The sequence below is a fragment of the Protomyctophum parallelum genome (assembly GCF_964188405.1).
Source record: "Protomyctophum parallelum genome assembly, chromosome: 23".
Classification (NCBI taxonomy): domain Eukaryota; kingdom Metazoa; phylum Chordata; class Actinopteri; order Myctophiformes; family Myctophidae; genus Protomyctophum; species Protomyctophum parallelum.
Window position 1 is genome coordinate 22,370,802 of NC_139715.1, and position 19,128 is coordinate 22,389,929.

The window sequence follows — 19,128 nt, forward strand, 5'->3', positions numbered from 1 at the left end:
ATAATAATGTGGCACCACCTGTTTCAACGCAACAGGCCAAAAGATGTGTGTGTGTGTGTGTGTGTGTGTGTGTGTGTGTGTGTGTGTGTGTGTGTGTGTGTGTGTGTGTGTGTGTGTGTGTGTGTGTGTGTGTGTGTGTGTGTGTGTGTGTGTGTGTGTGTGTGAGTGTGTGTGTGTGTGTGTGTGTGTGTGTGTGTGTCTCACTCAAATCGCACTGCCTCCATGTAATCTGTAAGTTAAGTAAGTTAAGATCATTATCTGTTGCTCCTCATCATGTATTCTTCTGCATGTTTCAGGAACATTGTTTCTACAACCTACTGTCCATGCCTATGAAAAACAAACTTTTCAGTATTACCCGTATTGCTTCTAAGATCAGTGGACTTCCTACACCCACACTGTCTGACATGAACAATACACGGCTAGCACTTTCAATATCACATGACACTGATCATCCCCTGTATCGCTTTTTTTCACCTCATGCCTCCTCATTTGGACAAAGATACAGAACCTTGCCGTAGAAAAAGGGCCGTTGTAGGAGTTTTATCCCCTCAGCCATCACCGATAGGATGGTTCTGTGCAGGGGACCTCAAGTTTTTGTATTGTTTTATGTTTTCTGTGTTGTTTTGTTGCGGGTGTTTGAACAGACCTGTGGAGATGAATATCCTTCGGGACAATAAAGATTGCTATTATTAAACATGTGTTCTAGTTGACATAAGCAGTAGGCCTAGTGTGCAGCTGCAGTAGATCACTTTAAGATACTCTATTAATCTCCCAAAAGTAACCTGTTGGAAGTGAGGAGTGATAGAGCTGGGGCCTTGTGGGGTACCACCATGGGTCATTATGCAGAAAGATTATGTATATATACAGTAAGTACACAATTTGTTGTGTGTGGAGATGTCTAGAGATATAATAGTGTTTATTACAGGGGCCTCTCGACTGGATCACTTCCTCGTGAAAGAACCACACAGGAACGAGCACACACGCGCACGCGCACACACAGGAAACGACCTGGATAAGGCAGCACGGTGCATCTATTGTCATCTGTCAGTAGCAGAAGATGAAGCTGATGGCGAGGATGAAGGTGTGTGTGTCGACAAGACGACTCCTTCTGCTGTGTAGCTGTTTCATCATGTCTACAGGTAACTGATACTGTCTATTTTTGGGGCTGTTAGTTAGTTTGCAAAAATAGCAGATCTACAAGCCCAAAGTGCACAAAGTGACTCGCTATGAGTCTGCTCCCTGTTTTAAAGCAGTAGTTCACCCAAGAATGTACGTATTTTTTCGTTTAACAGCTTTCAACATGGCATCGTTATTTTACCCATGCATTATAGGAAAATCTCCTCAGAAATGTCAGATTTCTTTTTATTCATTCATTTCAAATGAATCAACATTTTTCAGAAGTACCGGTATCTTAAATGTATGTGGGTCCAACAGGTTAATTTGATGTGTAAAAAACAAGTGAAAAAGCACGCACATCCAAGATTGTATAGGCAGAAGATTGTGGGCAGAAGTATAGACATCACAGAAAAACAGAGTCTGCAAAGTGGCTCATGCTCCAAAACTTAAGTCTTAACTTTTATTACCAACAACGAGCTACCGGGTGTTTGGAGCATGACTCGGACTGTCACGATTAAGACATTTTATTAGGCCTTGTAAAGAAAAAGTTGCATGGGGGAAAATATGACAAATACCGTACTTAAATACACAAAGAAACGACCAATACCAGTAATCTAAATAAATTATTGTGGTCAAAATATTTCATAAAGATTTGTAACAAAATATTGGAAATAGCTAATGCACATTTCCACTCTTCCTGAGATTGTTTCAAAATGTACCTTTCTTAACATGTAAACTATTCTGACAATTATGGAAAATAATTGTGATTGGATCAAATAATTGTGATTAGGTGATTATTTAATACTTACTTGTGACACGTCTAAGCAAGATGTAATATATGTTTTAATATTACTAGTTCATCAATCAGCCAAGAAGCACAATACACTTTAATTAATGAAGTTTGTTTGCTTATTTCAACAATGAAGAAATGTTAGTTATCATTTCCATGAGGCTGTTTCATTACACTTCATATACCTAGAGTGAACTTAAATCTGCATGTACAGTTTGCATTATGTTTATTGATTTACATGTATATACATATATACGTTTTTTGTTTTTTTAATACTACCACATAATACATGACCATGTTGGGAACCCATAGGTTTAAAGCATGTAGATCAGCTATTGTCACTATGTTTGCCTCTTTCTTAGGTTATTTAGGTTACTGTTGAGTGAGAAAACAATTAGCACATTAAGTGGTAATTAGTTGTGGTTTGTACTTTGTGTGCAGCTGTTAACTAACAGACAGGATGTAACAGGTGACACGACTAACCTCATTGTCAAAACCTAGTATAGGTTTGCAGAAAATGTCTTGCATGCAAAGCTTTTTTTTCTCTAAAATGCTAATTGTAACATTTTACAGATTGTTGGCCTCAAAGTTGGTCAGTAAAGTAACTCAAAATTACTTTGTGGTTATTTTGCTTACAAACTATGCACAGCTCTTAAACCACTTCACACACTTATAATTGTCTACATGTGCAGTAATTCAATGCAACAAGATTACAGTAATCTGTCAGCAGGGAGTGTTGACTCTACTTCCACACGCGCACGCACCCACGTACGCACGCATGCACGCGCACACGCACACGCGCGCGCACACACACACACACACACACACACAGTAAACATTTTGTGCTATATGAAATTTGTACCAAATTTAGGTCAGATGTAACAATATAATGCACAATATCAGACCATATTCTGAATTTTAATATCCTGTCCTGTCCTGTCCTGTCATCCAATCCCATCCCTTCCTCTCCTCTCCTCTCCTCTCCTCTCCTCTCCTCTCCTCTCCTCTCCTCTCCTCTCCTCTCCTCCCCTCCCCTCCCCTCTCCTCTCCTCTCCGATAGGTCAGAAGGTGTGTGACCTCAATGTCCCAGAAGGATCATCCTACACACTGCGTCTGGGATATGAAGGGTTCACCATAGATCATCAACTGAGATGGAGACACAACGACACAATCCTAGTCCGTAGGAAGAACAAGCGCTATTCCAATGGGAAGGCAGAGGATATTGATGATGATGGCTCCTTAAAACTGACAGACTTACAGAAAACCAGTTCAGGGAATTACACAGCAGAAATGTGGACTAGTGAGGGAGCAGTTGTGAAGAATCCTAGAAAGAGTTGGAATCTATGTGTGACTGGTACGTCACAGATGTGGGTGTGAATCTGCGGGCAGATGTAATGCAGTAAAGTGCTTTAGAGAATGGCTTTTATAAATGCACGATTTGCCATTCATGATTGCATTAACTAACGTAATCCAGTCTAATCTAATCTAATCTAATCTAATCTAATCTAATCTAATCTAACCAGACAAGGTCCCGAAGCCTTCAGTAACGCATACATGTAAAAAGAAGACTGTCACCTTGACCTGCAATGTTTCACAGGTGAGAAACATTAGTTTGTCTGTCTGCCTAAAACAATCATAATGTGTCATGTATTTAATGTATGTACTGTATGTGTCAACTCCAGCCACAGGGCCTTTCCTTTAAATGGAGTGAGAATGGGAAGGACGTGGTTAATGAGAACAAGATGAGTCTGACCAGACCTGAGGACCAACTGGACACAGGGAGCAGTTACACCTGCACCGTGTCCAACGCTGGTGGCCCAGAGACCAGCCCTCCCGTCACACCAAGATGCCACAAAGACGTGTTCCCTAGTCAAAGTTAATATTGTACTTTTATTACCTTCATAGTTCATAGCGATGTAAACTTTATGTATAGCCTAAAATGTTCATAGCCTAAAATAACACAACCATTCACTCATTCCCTCACTGACTCTCTCTCCCTCTCACAGAACCGGACTCCATTTTCAAAGTTCCGTTGACAAGTAAGCAATCACCTCACGCCATGCTGGCTTGTGGTGGACATTTTTGGACAGTTCCAATAGGGTCCATTTGGTTCCATTTTTGTATACCCCACCATAGACAACCAATATAAGGCAAAAATTCATCATACATTAAGTAGCATGTGACATGCCAAACTAGTAGGGGGTTTTCATGATTCTGAATCCATTTCAAGCATTGGTTTTGCACGAAAAACACTTAAAAAAAAAAGAAAAGGGGAGCGGGACTGCATGCGACGCTCTATTAAGAAGGTCTTGTTGTGAGAAATTATTTACTGCACTGGAACACTACACGGGATCTTTTTTTTTTCCATTTCCTGAAAGGTTACGGTCCTGAACATGAAAGGTTTCCGCCATACAGCGACAATATGTATGCAGCGCGTGAAAAACAAAAACCATACAGAACACGACAAACAGGATGTTCTGCAAGCACAGTTTCGGAGAGCTTATACGTGTACAGAATGTCAAACAGTAAGACTGCTGCTCTAGGGTTTTATCAGTACGATGAAAGTTGTTATTGCAGCATGGCCCATGTCATGTGGACATTGCTATACACGTCCCAAACTCTTCTCCCTTCTGGCTCCAAAACTATGGAATGCTCTTCCCATTGCAATCAGAACTGCAGACTCACTCCCAATCTTCCGCTGTAGTCTGAAAACAGGCGTATGCAAAGGCTCAGTTTATGTAATACATATACATATACTACATTATATAGATATTCCACTGTTAGGTGCTTTAGCTTACGTATGATTCTTTTTTTTTTTTAAGATATTTTTTTGCGGCTTATGCCTTTTATTGATTTTTGAAGGGACAGACAGTAGGCTGACAGGAAACGGGAGAGAGATGGGGGGATGACATGCAGTAAAGGCCGTGTCGGGTCCGGGAGTCGAACCCGCGGCACACTGCGACTGGATTACCAGTCCGGTGCCCAGACCGTTACGCTACGGCCTGGGCCTTACGTATGATTCTTGATGACTATTATGTATTTGATTTGATTCTGTTCAATCAGGGGTCATCAAAATGTCCAGGTCTTCTGCAGAATATGGATGACACTTATTTACTACACGGGTGCAGTACTTAGTTTAGACAGTTTTTGGTTTAGACTAGTACTAGTCATTGGTTTGACCACTACAACTACAACCTATCTCAAACCCTCACCCTAAACCTAACCTCCCACGGGGCAGCACACCTAATCCTAACCTTAACCCATGTCTAACCAATGACTAGTCTAAACTAAGTATGCACCCCCACTTCACTTATTTGGCATATTATGAGTCCAACTACTAGTGGTTCTCAGATGTGTAATTTGCAAGGACCCGATCACTCTGAGAGTGTATTTCTGACATTCAGGTGATACAGACATTACATATAAATTAGAGCTGGGACTCGATTAAAAAAATTAATCTAATTAATCAGAGGCTTTGCGATGAATTAATCTAGATTAATCGCATTTTAATCGCATATCAATATTCAACCCGAGAACAGCGAGAAACCTTTTTTTTTAATGTTTTTTGGTATCCCAGTGAATCAACGAATAGTGACTACAGGATACCACTCATTTTCAACATTTTACTGTCATTAATATACCTGTTGTGGAAATAATAATAAAAAGTCACCCCATTCTGTGTTGCCTAGAACTGGAGGTCTGAAAAACAAATGAGTAACAGTAACAAGTACATCTCAGTGACATCACAAAGCTGTACTTACTTCATATTGTTACTGTTTTTTGTCAGACCTCCAGTTCTAGGCAACACAAAATGGGGTGACTTTTTATTATTTCCAGTTTTCAGTACTATAGAAAAGCGCCCAGTGAGAAACGTTCTGCGGTGAAAAAAAAGGTGTGATTAATTTATCTGTAGTTAATCGCGATTAATTTTTCTGTAGTTAATTAATCTAAATTAATCGCAATTAGTCCCGGCCCTAATATAAATGTAATCTCCATCCTAAGAAAATATCATACGGACACACATTTTATGGACTATAGACAGACATTCCACAGCTGTATAGTGTAATGTAATCTAATGTAATCTTATCTAACCAGACAAGGTCCTGAAGCCTTTAGTAACGCTTACCTGTGAAAAGAATACTGTCACCTTGACCTGCGAGGTTTCACAGGTGAGTCTGTCTGTCTGTCTGTCTGTCTGTCTGTCTGTCTGTCTGTCTGTCTGTCTGTCTGTCTGTCTGTCTGTCTGTCTGTCTGTCTGTCTGTCTGTCTGTCTGTCTGTCTGTCTGTCTGTCAATTACAATCTTGTGTCTCATCTGATCTATTTAATGTATGTATACTGTATGTGTGTCAACTCCAGCCACAGGGCCTTTCCTTTAAATGGAGTGAGAATGGGAAGGACGTGGTTAATGAGAACAAGATGAGTCTGACCAGACCTGAGGACCAACTGGACACAGGGAGCAGATACACCTGCACCGTGTCCAACGCTGGTGGCCCAGAGACCAGCCCTCCCGTCACACCAAGATGCCCCAAAGGCGTGTTCCCTAGTAAAAGTTAATATTGTACTTTTATTACCTTCATAGTTCATAGCGATGTAAACTTTATGTATAGCCTAAAATGATCATAGCCTAAAATAACACAACCATTCACTCATTCCCTCACTGACTCTCTCCCTCTCACAGAACCGGACTCCATTTTACCCAAACAGTTGTTTGGCTTTGATTTCTGGACAGTGGTGGGCCTCTTTGCATGTGGAATAGGTTTGTTTGCTATTCACCATCTCACACGACATAACCCATCCACAGTATTTCCTATGACAGTGGTTCTCAATCTTTTTTATATCAAACCCCATTATTTATTGGGCATTTGAGCCACGGACCACCATTTGATGAGATTTATCCTCTCAGATTTCTTTTATCATTGGATAAGATTTTATCCACAATTCCATGCTGTATTGATGTGGTACCATAGGAGAGATAACAGGCAAACTTGTAAATTAAGTACTGTAATACCGATGTTTAACAATCGTTAACAATGTTTAACTCTTAAGCTCGAGCTTAAAATGAAACCGACTGGACCCGTAAGGTTAAAGTTAAATATCTATAAGGCCAAGGGTCCATTTGGTTACCATTTAGCTGGGGATCACCCGGAACCCCCTCAAGGACCACTGGTTGAGAACCATTGCCCCATGCTGTTCAAGGACCACTGGTTGAGAACCATTGCCCCATGCTGTTCAAGGACCACTGGTTGAGAACCATTGCCCCATGCTGTTCAAGGACCACTGGTTGAGAACCATTGCCCCATGCTGTTCAAGCCAGGGCATAGAGGTGTAGTCTACCTGTGGCCAGTTTATGTGTTGACCCACGACAGTGTTGATTGCGGAAATAATCAGCAAAGTGACACATACAGTACAGTACTATAAACTAGCCTGTAGGCAGCCAGCCAAATTGAATCCTTGACTGTGACAGTACGTGTTAGCATCATAATGACAATTGTGTCCCCTTTCGCTGGTTTGGGTATTTGCCCACAGTACATTTGCACATAATGTAGCATTTATCCTCCCTACTTAGCCATATCCCAACTATTAGTAGAAGTCGCTGCTTCGGCGGGTGACATGCAGTAACTTAGGCCATCGGGATCGGGAGTCGAACCCACGGCACACCGCCAGACTAGATTGCCAGCCAAGGTGCCTGGACCGCTGAGCCATGACCCAGGCCTGTATTGATCCTTTTACTTAAGTAAAACATGCGAGTACTTTTTCCACCACTGTCTATACAGCTCTGCTCCTAACCCTCATCACTGTCACTGTCTGCTGCTGCAGCCGAGCCAGACGTCACAGACGGAGAAAGACGGAGGGTAAGCACTCAGAGGGAGCTTCTGTTTAGTTCTTCTTGGTTTAGATGGTTTAGTTAAAGATGGAGTGCCGTGATAGTGTACAGAAAGTGTTCAAATTGTGACCGGTTCATTAAGTGTACCTGTTTTTCACTTAGCACCACCCACCTGAACTTAAGCCTCGCCCACGGCTGTTATTTTATGATAAAGGGGGAGGGGGGAGGGTTATGGTTTCGTTTGGGCCTTATTTTGACTCAAAGGCTTTCAGCTTTCAGGAATAAAGCAAAAATACACAGAGAAGACATATTTGACACCACACCTGGGGGTCTACTAGAGTAATGTTAACTCCATAAACATACACAACAGAAAAAGTTAAAACATTGCGGCACTCTTTAATATAAGATGAGACATGATAAGATAAGAGAAAACAATGTATTTATTATGAGTGACTTTATGAGGGAACTACATATTTTTTAATATAGGACATTTGAATATGCTAACAGAAGTATAGGCCTAGTCATTTCAACTGTCCCAAATATGTGTCATCCATCCATCCATCCGTTAATTTATTCGTATATTTGCAGAGGAGGTGGGGTTTCGTTTGGATCCAACCGATCAACACCAGCAGCAACAACAACAACAACAACAACAATATTTCCGTTAATAGCTTCATTTTCACTTTTCAAATTGGTTGAAATGTTCTCCAAAGTCATTAAAGCTACAACCCGTCAAAAATATGTCATTTAGATAGCATGTTATGTAGACATATGTCATTATTGACATAGTGCTATATCTTGTGCCACCCCTTATCCCTTAATTATCCCTAAACGTATTTGCCTTTTTTTTAAACTATTTTTAATAACATTTTAAAATAGTCCAAATAGCCGATCTACAAGCTCACAACGTGTCGATGTAGATCGGCTAGGCTTTAGGGCCTAAGGGGTAAGGGGTGGCACAAGATATAGCACTATAATAGTGTTTATAGTTTCAATGTTACTGATTTGGTTCTTGATAGGTGATGATAGGTTCTTGGTTTACTTATGACTATTTTCTATGCAGTTGATTACCTTGTTTTGTTATCTTGCTTACTGTAAGTCGATCCGGATTTAAGAGCGTCTGCTAATTGCCTAAATTGTAAATTGAGAACATCTCTACTGCAGATATGCTAGTTATGTTGTATTCACATAGCATTTTATTCATTAAAGTACATAAATCCTTGTAGCAAATTCCTTTGTCAGAAAAGATAATAACAATCTAAATGCAATCTAAGCGTCCTTGGGTTTCTTGAAAGGCGCTATATAAATCCAAGTTATTATTATTATTATTATTATTATTAAATATTGTTAAAAACATATTGTTTAAAAGAAAATCTGCCTAACGATGATGTCACTGGTGGACGGGTTTTCTGAACTGCCCACAACCCTCCTATCAGCCTGGGCACACCTGAACTTCCATGCGCGGCCAAAGGAAGCTGTCTTTTGCGTCATTTCCGGGTTTTTAGCAAGGAAGCTCTGAGAAGGAAGTGAAGTGGTCACGTGACTGGGCTGCGCCATAACACTTTCATGGACACTTTCATGGGAGCCAAACTACCCGGAAGTTTGGCAGAATGCAAGAAATATCTCACAAATTAAGACACCATCCAACGCATGCACAGTTATTCCTTTAGAGATTAATGACACATTTAAAAACTCTAATTTATACTCTTCTGAATCTCCAGCGGACAATACAGACATGCTGAACTTTCTTGGGGATCTCCGGTTTCCGACTCTTCATTCCACAAAGTGTGAATCTATAGAACAACCCTTGGTACCCTTGGTTTTTAGACAGCTGGTGGATGGAAATGAAGCTCCCCACGGCATTCTGGAGCTTTTCCGGGAATCTGGCCCGCGTGGGTGGAGCTTCTTTCCCATAGCTGTCTAAAAACCCGGAAATTACGCAAAAGACAGCTTCTTCTGTCCGCGCATGGAATCTTAGGTGTGCTCAGACCCCATGCGTGGCCAAAATAAGCTGTCTGCCGGGGTCTATTCCGGGTTTTTGGACAGCTGGTGGATGGAAGTGAAGCTCCACCCACGCGGCAGAATGCCGCTGGGCCAAGCTTTTCCGCGGGAATCTGGCCGACGTGGCATACTGCAGCGTGGGTGGAGCCGTATACCGCAGGCCAGTGGTTTTCAACCCATTTCACAGCAAGGCCCATTCTTTTTTTGGGGGGCATTTGAGCCACGGACCACCATTTGATGACATTTAGCCTCTCAGACCCAAACCTTTGAATATTTTGTTGTCATTGGATAAGATTTTGTCAACAATTCCATTCTGTATTGATTTGGTATCATGGGAGAACGTTGATCAAACATAATTTATTTTCTACATTCTCTGATTGTGTAGACTTGTGTCTCTACACAAGTCTACACAATCAGAGAATGTAGAAAAAAATCATGTAGCTGGGGACCACCTGGAACCCCCTCAAGGGCCCGGGCCACTGGTTGAAAACCACTGATATACCAGTAATGTATTGAACTGCAGTGTGTGTGTGTGTGTGTGTGTGTGTGTGTGTGTGTGTGTGTGTGTGTATATATATATAGGGCCGGGACTAATTGCGATTAATTTAGATTAATTAACTACAGAAAAATTTATCGCGATTAACTACAGATAAATTAATCGCACCTTTTTTTCCACCGCAGAACGTTTCTCACTGGGCGCTTTTCTATAGTACTGAAAACTGGAAATAATAAAAAGTCACCCCATTTTGTGTTGCCTAGAACTGGAGGTCTGACAAAAAACAGTAACAATATGAAGTAAGTACAGCTTTGTGATGTCACTGAGATGTACTTGTTACTGTTACTCATTTGTTTTTCAGACCTCCAGTTCTAGGCAACACAGAATGTGGTGACTTTTTATTATTATTTCCACAACAGGTATATTAATGACAGTAAAATGTTGAAAATGAGTGGTATCCTGTAGTCACTATTCGTTGATTCACTGGGATACCAAAAAACATTTAAAAAAAAGGTTTCTCGCTGTTCTCGGGTTGAATATTGATATGCGATTAAAATGCGATTAATCTAGATTAATTCATCGCAAAGCCTCTGATTAATTAGATTAATTTTTTTAATCGAGTCCCAGCTCTAATATATATATATATATATATATATATATATATATAATATATATGATTTGTAGGCTAAATCAGTGGCTTCCTATATGGAACCCCAAATCGACATGCATTAGATGATGGACTCCCATTCAATAAGAAATACATGTAATTAAATAATCTAAATGCCATAATGGTCGCCTACATGATTAATATAATCATAGTGGTGACATAGAAACATCTTGTTAGTCTTCTCTTCTTGCATTTTTTGCTTCTGTGTTGTAGTAATAATAAATGTGTAGCCATTAAGCTGGGGACCAACTGCAACACCCTCAATGCCCACTGGGGGTCACCAGAGCCCACTTCAGTTTGAACCCCATGACGTGAACAACTACTAGGCTACAGCATTTTCTCAAAGTGGGGTCCCGGGACCCCCAGGGGTCCTTGGGAGGGCTCCATGGGGTCCTTCCCAGCAAAAGTAGCAAACATTATCACAACAATCCTCCTTCTACCCTAAAATCGATTTGGGCTAAACACATTTCTGTAGATTACTCGTACACATTTTATCCATACATCACACAATTCGGTATACACTATCTCCATGATCCATACAATACAACTGTCATATTTACTGTACACGTCTTATATTAGAATAAATCTAGATTTATTTTCCCTCGTGCGTTGCCACGCACGCACGCACGCACGCATACAGCACAGGGCACAGGCAGCGTCTGTGCGGCTGCCTGCCCAGGCCTACCTGCTACTGAATGGTGTGTGTGTGTGTGTGTGTGTGTGTGTGTGTGTGTGTGTGTGTGTATGTGTGTGTGTGTGTGTGTGTGTGTGTGAGTAAGTGTAAGTGTGTGTGTGTGTGTGTGTGTGTGTGTGTGTGTGTGTGTGTGTGTGTGCGCGCGCGCGCGCAGGGGGCGGGGCTGCACCGTTCTGATGATAGTGATAGAAAACACCTGCGTTTCTTCAGGAACATTAACAACAACATCACAGAAGATGACCGACATGTTTTCACCGTGCGCGTGGCGACGGCCACGCGCCTTCTGCTGCTGGCGCTGCTGAACATCTGGCGCGCGTCCCTTTGATCGTCGGCGCGTACGTTTTAATTACGGCGGACGGACGGACGCGCTCATCCCCGCTGCGCGTGCACGCCATGCACGCACACCCTCTCTCTCTCTCGGTCTCTTGCCTCTCCATGCATCCATCATCCCCCCCACACACACACAGCGATGGACGCGGCGTAAAATAAAATAAAATAACCGCGTCCCTGAATTCTTCCCGATATTTTTCCGCGCGTTAATCCTTGGATAAATAATCATCATCATCACCACCACCACCACCGCGGGAAAATGGCGACGGGAGGCGGCTTGCATGGGGCAGGCTGGCAGCCTCCTCCTCCTCCTCCGTACAGCGGCAGCAGCGGCAGCTCCAACCCCAACCCTGTGAACACCTCGGCGGCCAAACCTCCCTCCTCCACCCCGCCTGGCAGCAGCAACATGTCGACACTGGAGTACACGCAGGACCTGCACCTCAAGATGAGCAAGAAGATAGCGCAGCTCACAAAGGTATCAGTCTTCTATTAATGCTAGACCAGTGTGGGTTCTCTTATCTCTTCTCGAAAAACCTTTTAATTGCATGGGCCCCCCCCATAACCCTGAGAGTGTCCAAATGGAACCAAAATAATGGACCCTTATTTGGTGCACACTCAGAGTTACAGACCTGTTTCATCTGATCCTCATGGTTGGACGGGACCACCACTTTGTGAACCACTGGTGTGTGTGTGTGTGTGTGTGTGTGTGTGTGTGTGTGTGTGTGTGTGTGTGTGTGCCTTGCATGCGTGTGTACGCGCGCTGTTCTTGTGTAAGGTGCTTGTGGGTGGGCTATGCCTGCATGGGTTGGCATATAGACACACACACACACACACACACACACACACACACACACACACACAGTGGATGCCATGATCACCTCCAAAACAGCCTGCATTCCAAATGATGGTGCTGGTCATCAGTATGTCTGTACACGGACAGATGTGTCCCTGGCAAAGACTTGGTCTTGTCCATGGCAACATTTTAGATTTTATGCACCATGATAATGTTCTTATTTTGATCATAAGACCCAAATGACTGAATGTCAGTCTCCCGGTTTTCTTCAGAATATGTATGACACTGATTTACTACAAGGTGCTAGTGGTTCTCAAATATTTCATTTGCAAGGACCCCCTTAAAACTCAGGGTGTACAAATGGAACCAAACAGACCTATAGGGTCCACTCAGAGTTGCAGACCTGTTATGGTCATTCGGTGCTAGGTGTGTTTCTGCCTGGGGATATTATTGTGCACTCGTTGTGTATGTCCGTGACAAAAATGTCCACCACAAGCCAGCATGACGATGAGCCCGGATAGTGGCACATGAATCGTCATCGCAGACTGGTGGTGAAGCTCACATTGGTGCGTAGCAGCGTAGGTGTACTGTATGTACATTTTAAGCACAGCAGATTGTACCGGCAAAAAACTATTCAGAATCGGTGACAATATAAAATAACCTGTATTTAAGGTTAAAGACTATAGGTGCCCCAAATGACGCCCCTGCCCAGTAAGTAAGGGTCCATTTGGTTCCATTTTGCACACAGGATTTTCCTGTTGTATTGTTTGGGTTTGGGTAGCTCGATAACGGATACTAAGTAGGCTAAATGCAGCAGCACTGTCTCTCTCTGGTAGTCGGTGTACTATAATCTCAGTGTATTTATAGGCCTGTCACAATTATTATGTTGTCAATCTGTTGTATGTTGAATAATGTCCATACGTTGTTGTTTTCTTAATAGCAGAAATAGCTACAAGCTCACAACACTCACACAACATCACTTTGTGACAATGGCGAGCAATTACCCAGCCTAAGACTAATATACTATAATATCTTTGGTTATGTTAGTAATTGATTCATCTAAATACCCCGCAATCTTTTGCTAGGTTAATCTGGTCTGTCGGTTGGGAAATGGGAACAGTCCATTCATTCCTCACATGGAGAGAGGTTTTAGACCCGAGGCCGATTCTACAAAATGTGTTCTAAATCCTGACAGTTTTCTGAAAAACCCATGTTTCTACGTCAGTGGTTCTTAAACCTCTTCATGTCAAGGACCACACAGAATTATATGCCAACGACCCCCACCTCAAAATGTTTAGTTCCAGGGACCCTCAGAAGCAAAGATTTGAATAAGAAATGCGTGCGCAAACAAAATACGTCGTATATCCAAAAGATTTGCGCACGTTTTCAGTCAGATAAAAAAGGGGAAAAAAAGCATATCTATAAGCTCATAGCGCAACATAAGCTGTTTGTATATACCGGTACTACTTTTGAACATAGCAAAAGTGATTCCCAAAAACCTTTTAGCCCGTGACCCAAAACAGAAATTTGATATTCGTTCTGGACCCAAACTAGTGAAAATAGCATATCTACAAGCTCACAACACGGCACGAAGCCTGTAGATTGGCTATTTTCACTACTTCTTAACCCATTCTGACCTGAGATCAGATTCATACGAGGTTTCCACTGGACACACAATGGTCTGATTAATAATACACACACATATAGCTGCACGTTTAGTGTCCTGGAGTGTCTCCAAAGGTCCTTCCCATATTTATAATTAATATATTTTTCTTTATACATTTCTAGAATGATGGGTCAAACATGTATAGGTTTAAATTATGAATTGATTAATGTCTGTTAGGAGTACTAACTTCCAGGCACTTTAAGGAACGTTTAGGGGCCGGCCCCATACAATGTGATAGCTCCTTGTGATGTGTCTACATTTTATTATTTACTATTCCTTATTCGATTTCACACGACATTTATCCTGTCTTGGTACCATAAATAGAGTCTTCGTTTGATATCTTTCAAGGTGATAACAGTTGACACAGATATTCAATTGTACTTGATTGTATCACATATAATACCTCATATCCTGTAGGCCGAAACACGTACGCTGTCTGTCCGTCAAATAAAGGTAAAATGTGAAAAGGACATGTATTGAGTGCTGGCATTGTCTTTGTTCTATCATGTTTTTTGTCCGACCGCACATAGCTTCCTCCTATACTGTACTGTGCTTTTTGTATGCCAGAGAGAGAGATGATACAGTATAATAGGCTGCCTTTTGTTCTCCCCCAGGGCAGGAGAGGGGATTATGTAATGTTGTCGGTGAGATGATGCAGTTATCTGTCACTGTTTTTGTTTTACCTGCTGGAGCTTATAGGGGTCTCCAACAGGGGGTCCGGGAACCCCCAGGGGTCCTCAGAGTTGCTTCATCTGGGGTGGGGGGGTGTATATGAATTTTGTTTTTAAACGCTTCAACCCTAGAATAAATCCCTATTCTGAGAGGAACATTAACCGGACGTAGCAGCAGATCTACAAGCTCACAACGCCTGACGCTGCGAGGCGTTGCGAGCTTGTAGATCGGCTATTTTCAGCAAAGAGGTTTTGTGTAGAGGGAGAAAAAGAGCAGATCGGGTACAGTGACCACGGTCAGGTTTACTATGTATTTCAGTGCAGGTTAAATGTCCGAATTCACACAACACTTTGATGAAGCTATGAAATCTATGAAAAGGGTTAATCTGCTAGAAAATGTTGTGGGGGTCCCTGTCTGCTTCATCTCTCTCTCTCAGCTAAGGGGTCCGTGTGTGTGTGTGTGTGTGTGTGTGTGTGTGTGTGTGTGTGTGTGTGTGTGTGTGTGTGTGTGTGTGTGTGTGTGTGTGTGTGTGTGTGTGTGTGTGTGTGTGTGTGTGTGTGTGTGTGTGTGTGTGTGTGTGTGTGTGTGTGTGTGTGTGTGTGTGTGTGTGTGTGTGTGTGTCTCTCTCTCTGACGACAGCAGCTCTTCAGTTTCTCATAGGCTGTGCTGCTATATTATAAATGTAGCCTATACACGTTCAGCCCCGGACAGACCCAAAGCCTGTGAAATGCTTGACAAACTGGGCCAAGCTTGGTCCAACCTGTCGCGTCCCAGCGGGCTCGGGCTCAAATCTTAAGCTCTACAGCACAGTACAGGTCTTAACCCATTTTCGGGAACCCCTTTTGGTGTTTTAAAGATTATGTTATACTTTAGCTATTGAATAGATCTGCAAGCTCATAGCGCAGCATCGAGTGCCGCGATACAAGCTTGTAGATCTGCTTTTTTATTGTGGAAATGTGGCGCAAATCTTCTTTCAGAGCGGACGTTTTTAAGTCAAATCTTTGCTTCTGGGGCGTCCCTGGAACAACATATTTTCAGATGGGGGGTCGGCGGCCAATTTCATATAATTTCTGGGGTCCTTGACATGAAATAGTTTGAGAACTACTGACACAGAAACATAGGTTTTTCAGAAAACTGTCATGATTTAGAAGACATTTTGTTTAAATGGGTTTTAAATACTGTCAACTAACAGCAGCACAGTACAGGTCTTGAACGAGGCATTTTGCTCTAATCAAGGGAAACCACTTAAACCCTGTCATCCCAAATATGGGCATAGGCGATCTATCCTATATCTATCTACAGTGTGGAAGTGGTTAATATATGTTTTGTAATAATAATCTAAATCTATACAGGAACTACTTAACGCATCACCTAGATAATCTTAGATAATAATTTTTAATACACGGTAAGACTATGGTGATTAGAATTAGAATTAGAATCAATTGAGTGGGTCAGTTGTGTAACTTTCCCGATGTTAAGCTGTGTATGTGTTCAACAACACATCCATGCAAAGTAACACTGACAGCTATGAGCTTGCCATTCTTAGCAACGGTTGCTATAACTATTTTTGGACAATCTCTTTCGGGGTGGGGTTTAGCGAAGGGCTAAATGTGACAGGCCTAACTGGTGGTCTCCGGTCAATGATGTATATTAATTGGATACGTCATAACGTTCCACACATGGCAGATTTACAAGCTCACACCGCATTGCGTTGCAATGTGGTGTGTGAGCTTGCAGATATATATAGGCAGTGGTTTTTGGCAGAAGTTTGGTGTGGAGAAACAAGCAGGCCAAGGACGGACCCCTGGGAGACCCTGGGTGAAGAAGTATATAGGGTTTAAGTGCATTTAACTACAATATGTCATGTCTTCTCGACACAGAAGGAGAGTTGAGAGGAGAGGGGTTGAAGGGGGACTGCCCATAACTCCGACATCCCGTTAGTTAGACTAAGCCGTGCAGGCTTCCGCGTGCGGTTAGGTCTAGGGACTTTGTAAAAAATACTACGCAGACACAAACTCCAAATGCGTTCATCAACTATCACAGTGTTGAGGTCACATGGATTAAAGTTCTCAGTCGCCAGCACGCCTTCTATGGAAGCACGTTGGTCACCGAAAATAGCGGCTATTTACGATTGTTCGTTATTTTAAGATTAGGTTTAGTTATTTTAAGATTATTACGAGTATTTGAGCTGATCAAACTAGCAATAGAACACATGTTTTTATAGAAGCATCTTCCATCTTCCATAGAATGGTCTCAGAAATGTGATAAAAGCAAAGGTTTAAAGCCTCAAATGTGTTATTTATTCAACTGGTTGGCTGTTATGTGGGACAGCAGCAACAAAGAATGATAATACCTAAACATCATTAATACACTTGAAGTTGAAGTCATGATATTTTATTTCTTTATTCCATGATGAGGTCAGCTTAACGTAAATATAGTGTCTCCTGGGCGTGGCCCTTTGCTTGGCTCCCGCTTAGGAATGGGACCATATGAAAACTACTCTTTCACCATTACTGTGGCAAATATAATCTGCAATTAACCATTACATTATCACGATAATCAAAATTATGCTTAAGATTTAGAATGGCACTTTTGTTAACCACTTGAACCTCCAGCAACCCTGTATTCTGGGGGTAACGTTTGCTAAAAATAGCGGATCCACGCATCGTGAGCTTGTTAGATCTGCTACGAGTCGATATCGACTCGATTTGTGCCGAAGCAGAAAGAGCGTGCCAGATGCTCTTTACAGTACTGTAAGAGAGTTTAAGTGGTACTGAATTTGTAGATAAACACAAGCTAATCTGTCCTAGTGTATAATGGAAAAATGTCACCGTAAATTAAAATCTCAGCGATGCCATTATTGTGAGCGTTTCGGATGAACGGCATCGAGATAATGTGAATGAAGCACATGCAGGAAGATGACTCAATCTATAGGAATATAATTCTGTGCATGTTGATTGGCGGTAAGCGCTCAAGGCTCGGCCGATTCCCTCATCAGACTTAATGCGCTCAGTGGCCGTGTGTTACAGTGTTACGTGTTATCAGGGTAGAGAAGTCTATTTGCATTTAGGAATTTGACTCTGTTCTATGGCCAAATATGGAGATGAATGACATCACAGTGATGACGTCATATGCCTTCAAGTACGCTGACGATGCGTACTGCACTTGTACAATCTAACTATAAATGCAAGTGTGTGTGTGTGTGTGTGTGTAACTCGGGAACTGTTCTCCCACCGACTTCAAATTCGACACACGCGTTCCACACACGGGTGCACTTGCCCGGTTTCGGGTCGGTCGGACCCACGGTTGTCCAGAAGCGCCACAAAAATACCTCTTCCCGGGTTCTGGACAGGGCCCCTGCCCATGTCCATACAGTATATGGAGCTGGCCTGTTCTGACATCACAGCACTCCATATTTACACATAAGGCCTCTCCCCATGTCCGTATATGGAGAAAAGGGACCCAACGGGCACCGCTGTAGAGGCTCCAACAGGCACCGCTCTAGTTATAATAAAGTTAAATGATCGGTTGACATGACAGCTCTTTGTGAATGTGTGGTGAGCCAAGCTGGCCCTGGGTGTTCTTCCCCTGATAGTACCGTCGGCATCACTAACAAAAGTCAGGCCCAAATTTATCCTGAATGACCTTTCAACTGTTTATGAGGTTGCTTAAAAAGAGCTCAGTGAATTCTTGCTGACGCTAGCTGGCCGTGGCAGTAAGTGCATTCAGGTTTATCTCTGTTCGATCACAGACGAGTCGTGATGGAGGGCATCTTTACCCTCCATCTTGAATTGAAAAAATAATGTGTCCTTTTAGCAGTGTAATTGTTTCCGCATTCACCGTCATCATCGTTGTTGATTATGACGATTGGGGTAAAATACACGTAACCGTGATCTACATCCTCCGACATAGTCATTTCATTTTAAAGATAAGATTTGGTTTCATTTTACGCTCTCAAGAATGCTTTAAAGGGTTAAAAGGGTCCATACGTTTCATGTTTCGCTCTCAAGAGTTAAAGATCTCTAAGGGCTACCGACTCTTCCATCATTTAGCTGGGGACTGGTGTCTTCCTCCTTTT

At 42.2% G+C, this 19,128-nt stretch overlaps 2 protein-coding genes and 1 long non-coding RNA gene across 3 annotated transcripts in view; all 3 read left to right on the forward strand.

Annotated features, from left to right (window-relative positions):
- Positions 1–1,057: 1,057 nt before the first annotated feature.
- Positions 1,058–3,786, forward strand: LOC310853961 (uncharacterized protein; the record flags this gene model as incomplete). The annotated part of the gene is made up of 4 exons (XM_083758437.1): positions 1,058–1,139; positions 2,967–3,260; positions 3,430–3,503; positions 3,589–3,786. 4 exons carry the CDS (start codon positions 1,058–1,060, stop codon positions 3,784–3,786), a joined length of 648 nt encoding a protein of 215 aa, XP_083614563.1.
- A 2,787-nt stretch (positions 3,787–6,573) lies between these two features.
- Positions 6,574–8,598, forward strand: LOC310854244. Its single transcript, XR_014568880.1, has 3 exons — positions 6,574–6,663; positions 7,682–7,759; positions 8,320–8,598. It is a non-coding gene; the product is annotated as an uncharacterized lncRNA (long non-coding RNA).
- A 3,580-nt stretch (positions 8,599–12,178) lies between these two features.
- Positions 12,179–19,128, forward strand: part of LOC310853962 (protein FAM184A-like) — a gene marked incomplete at both ends in the record, with an annotated part of 74,850 nt that continues 67,900 nt past the window's right edge. The window contains 1 exon segment of the mRNA XM_083758438.1: positions 12,179–12,394. Coding sequence (XP_083614564.1) covers positions 12,179–12,394 — 216 coding nt within the window.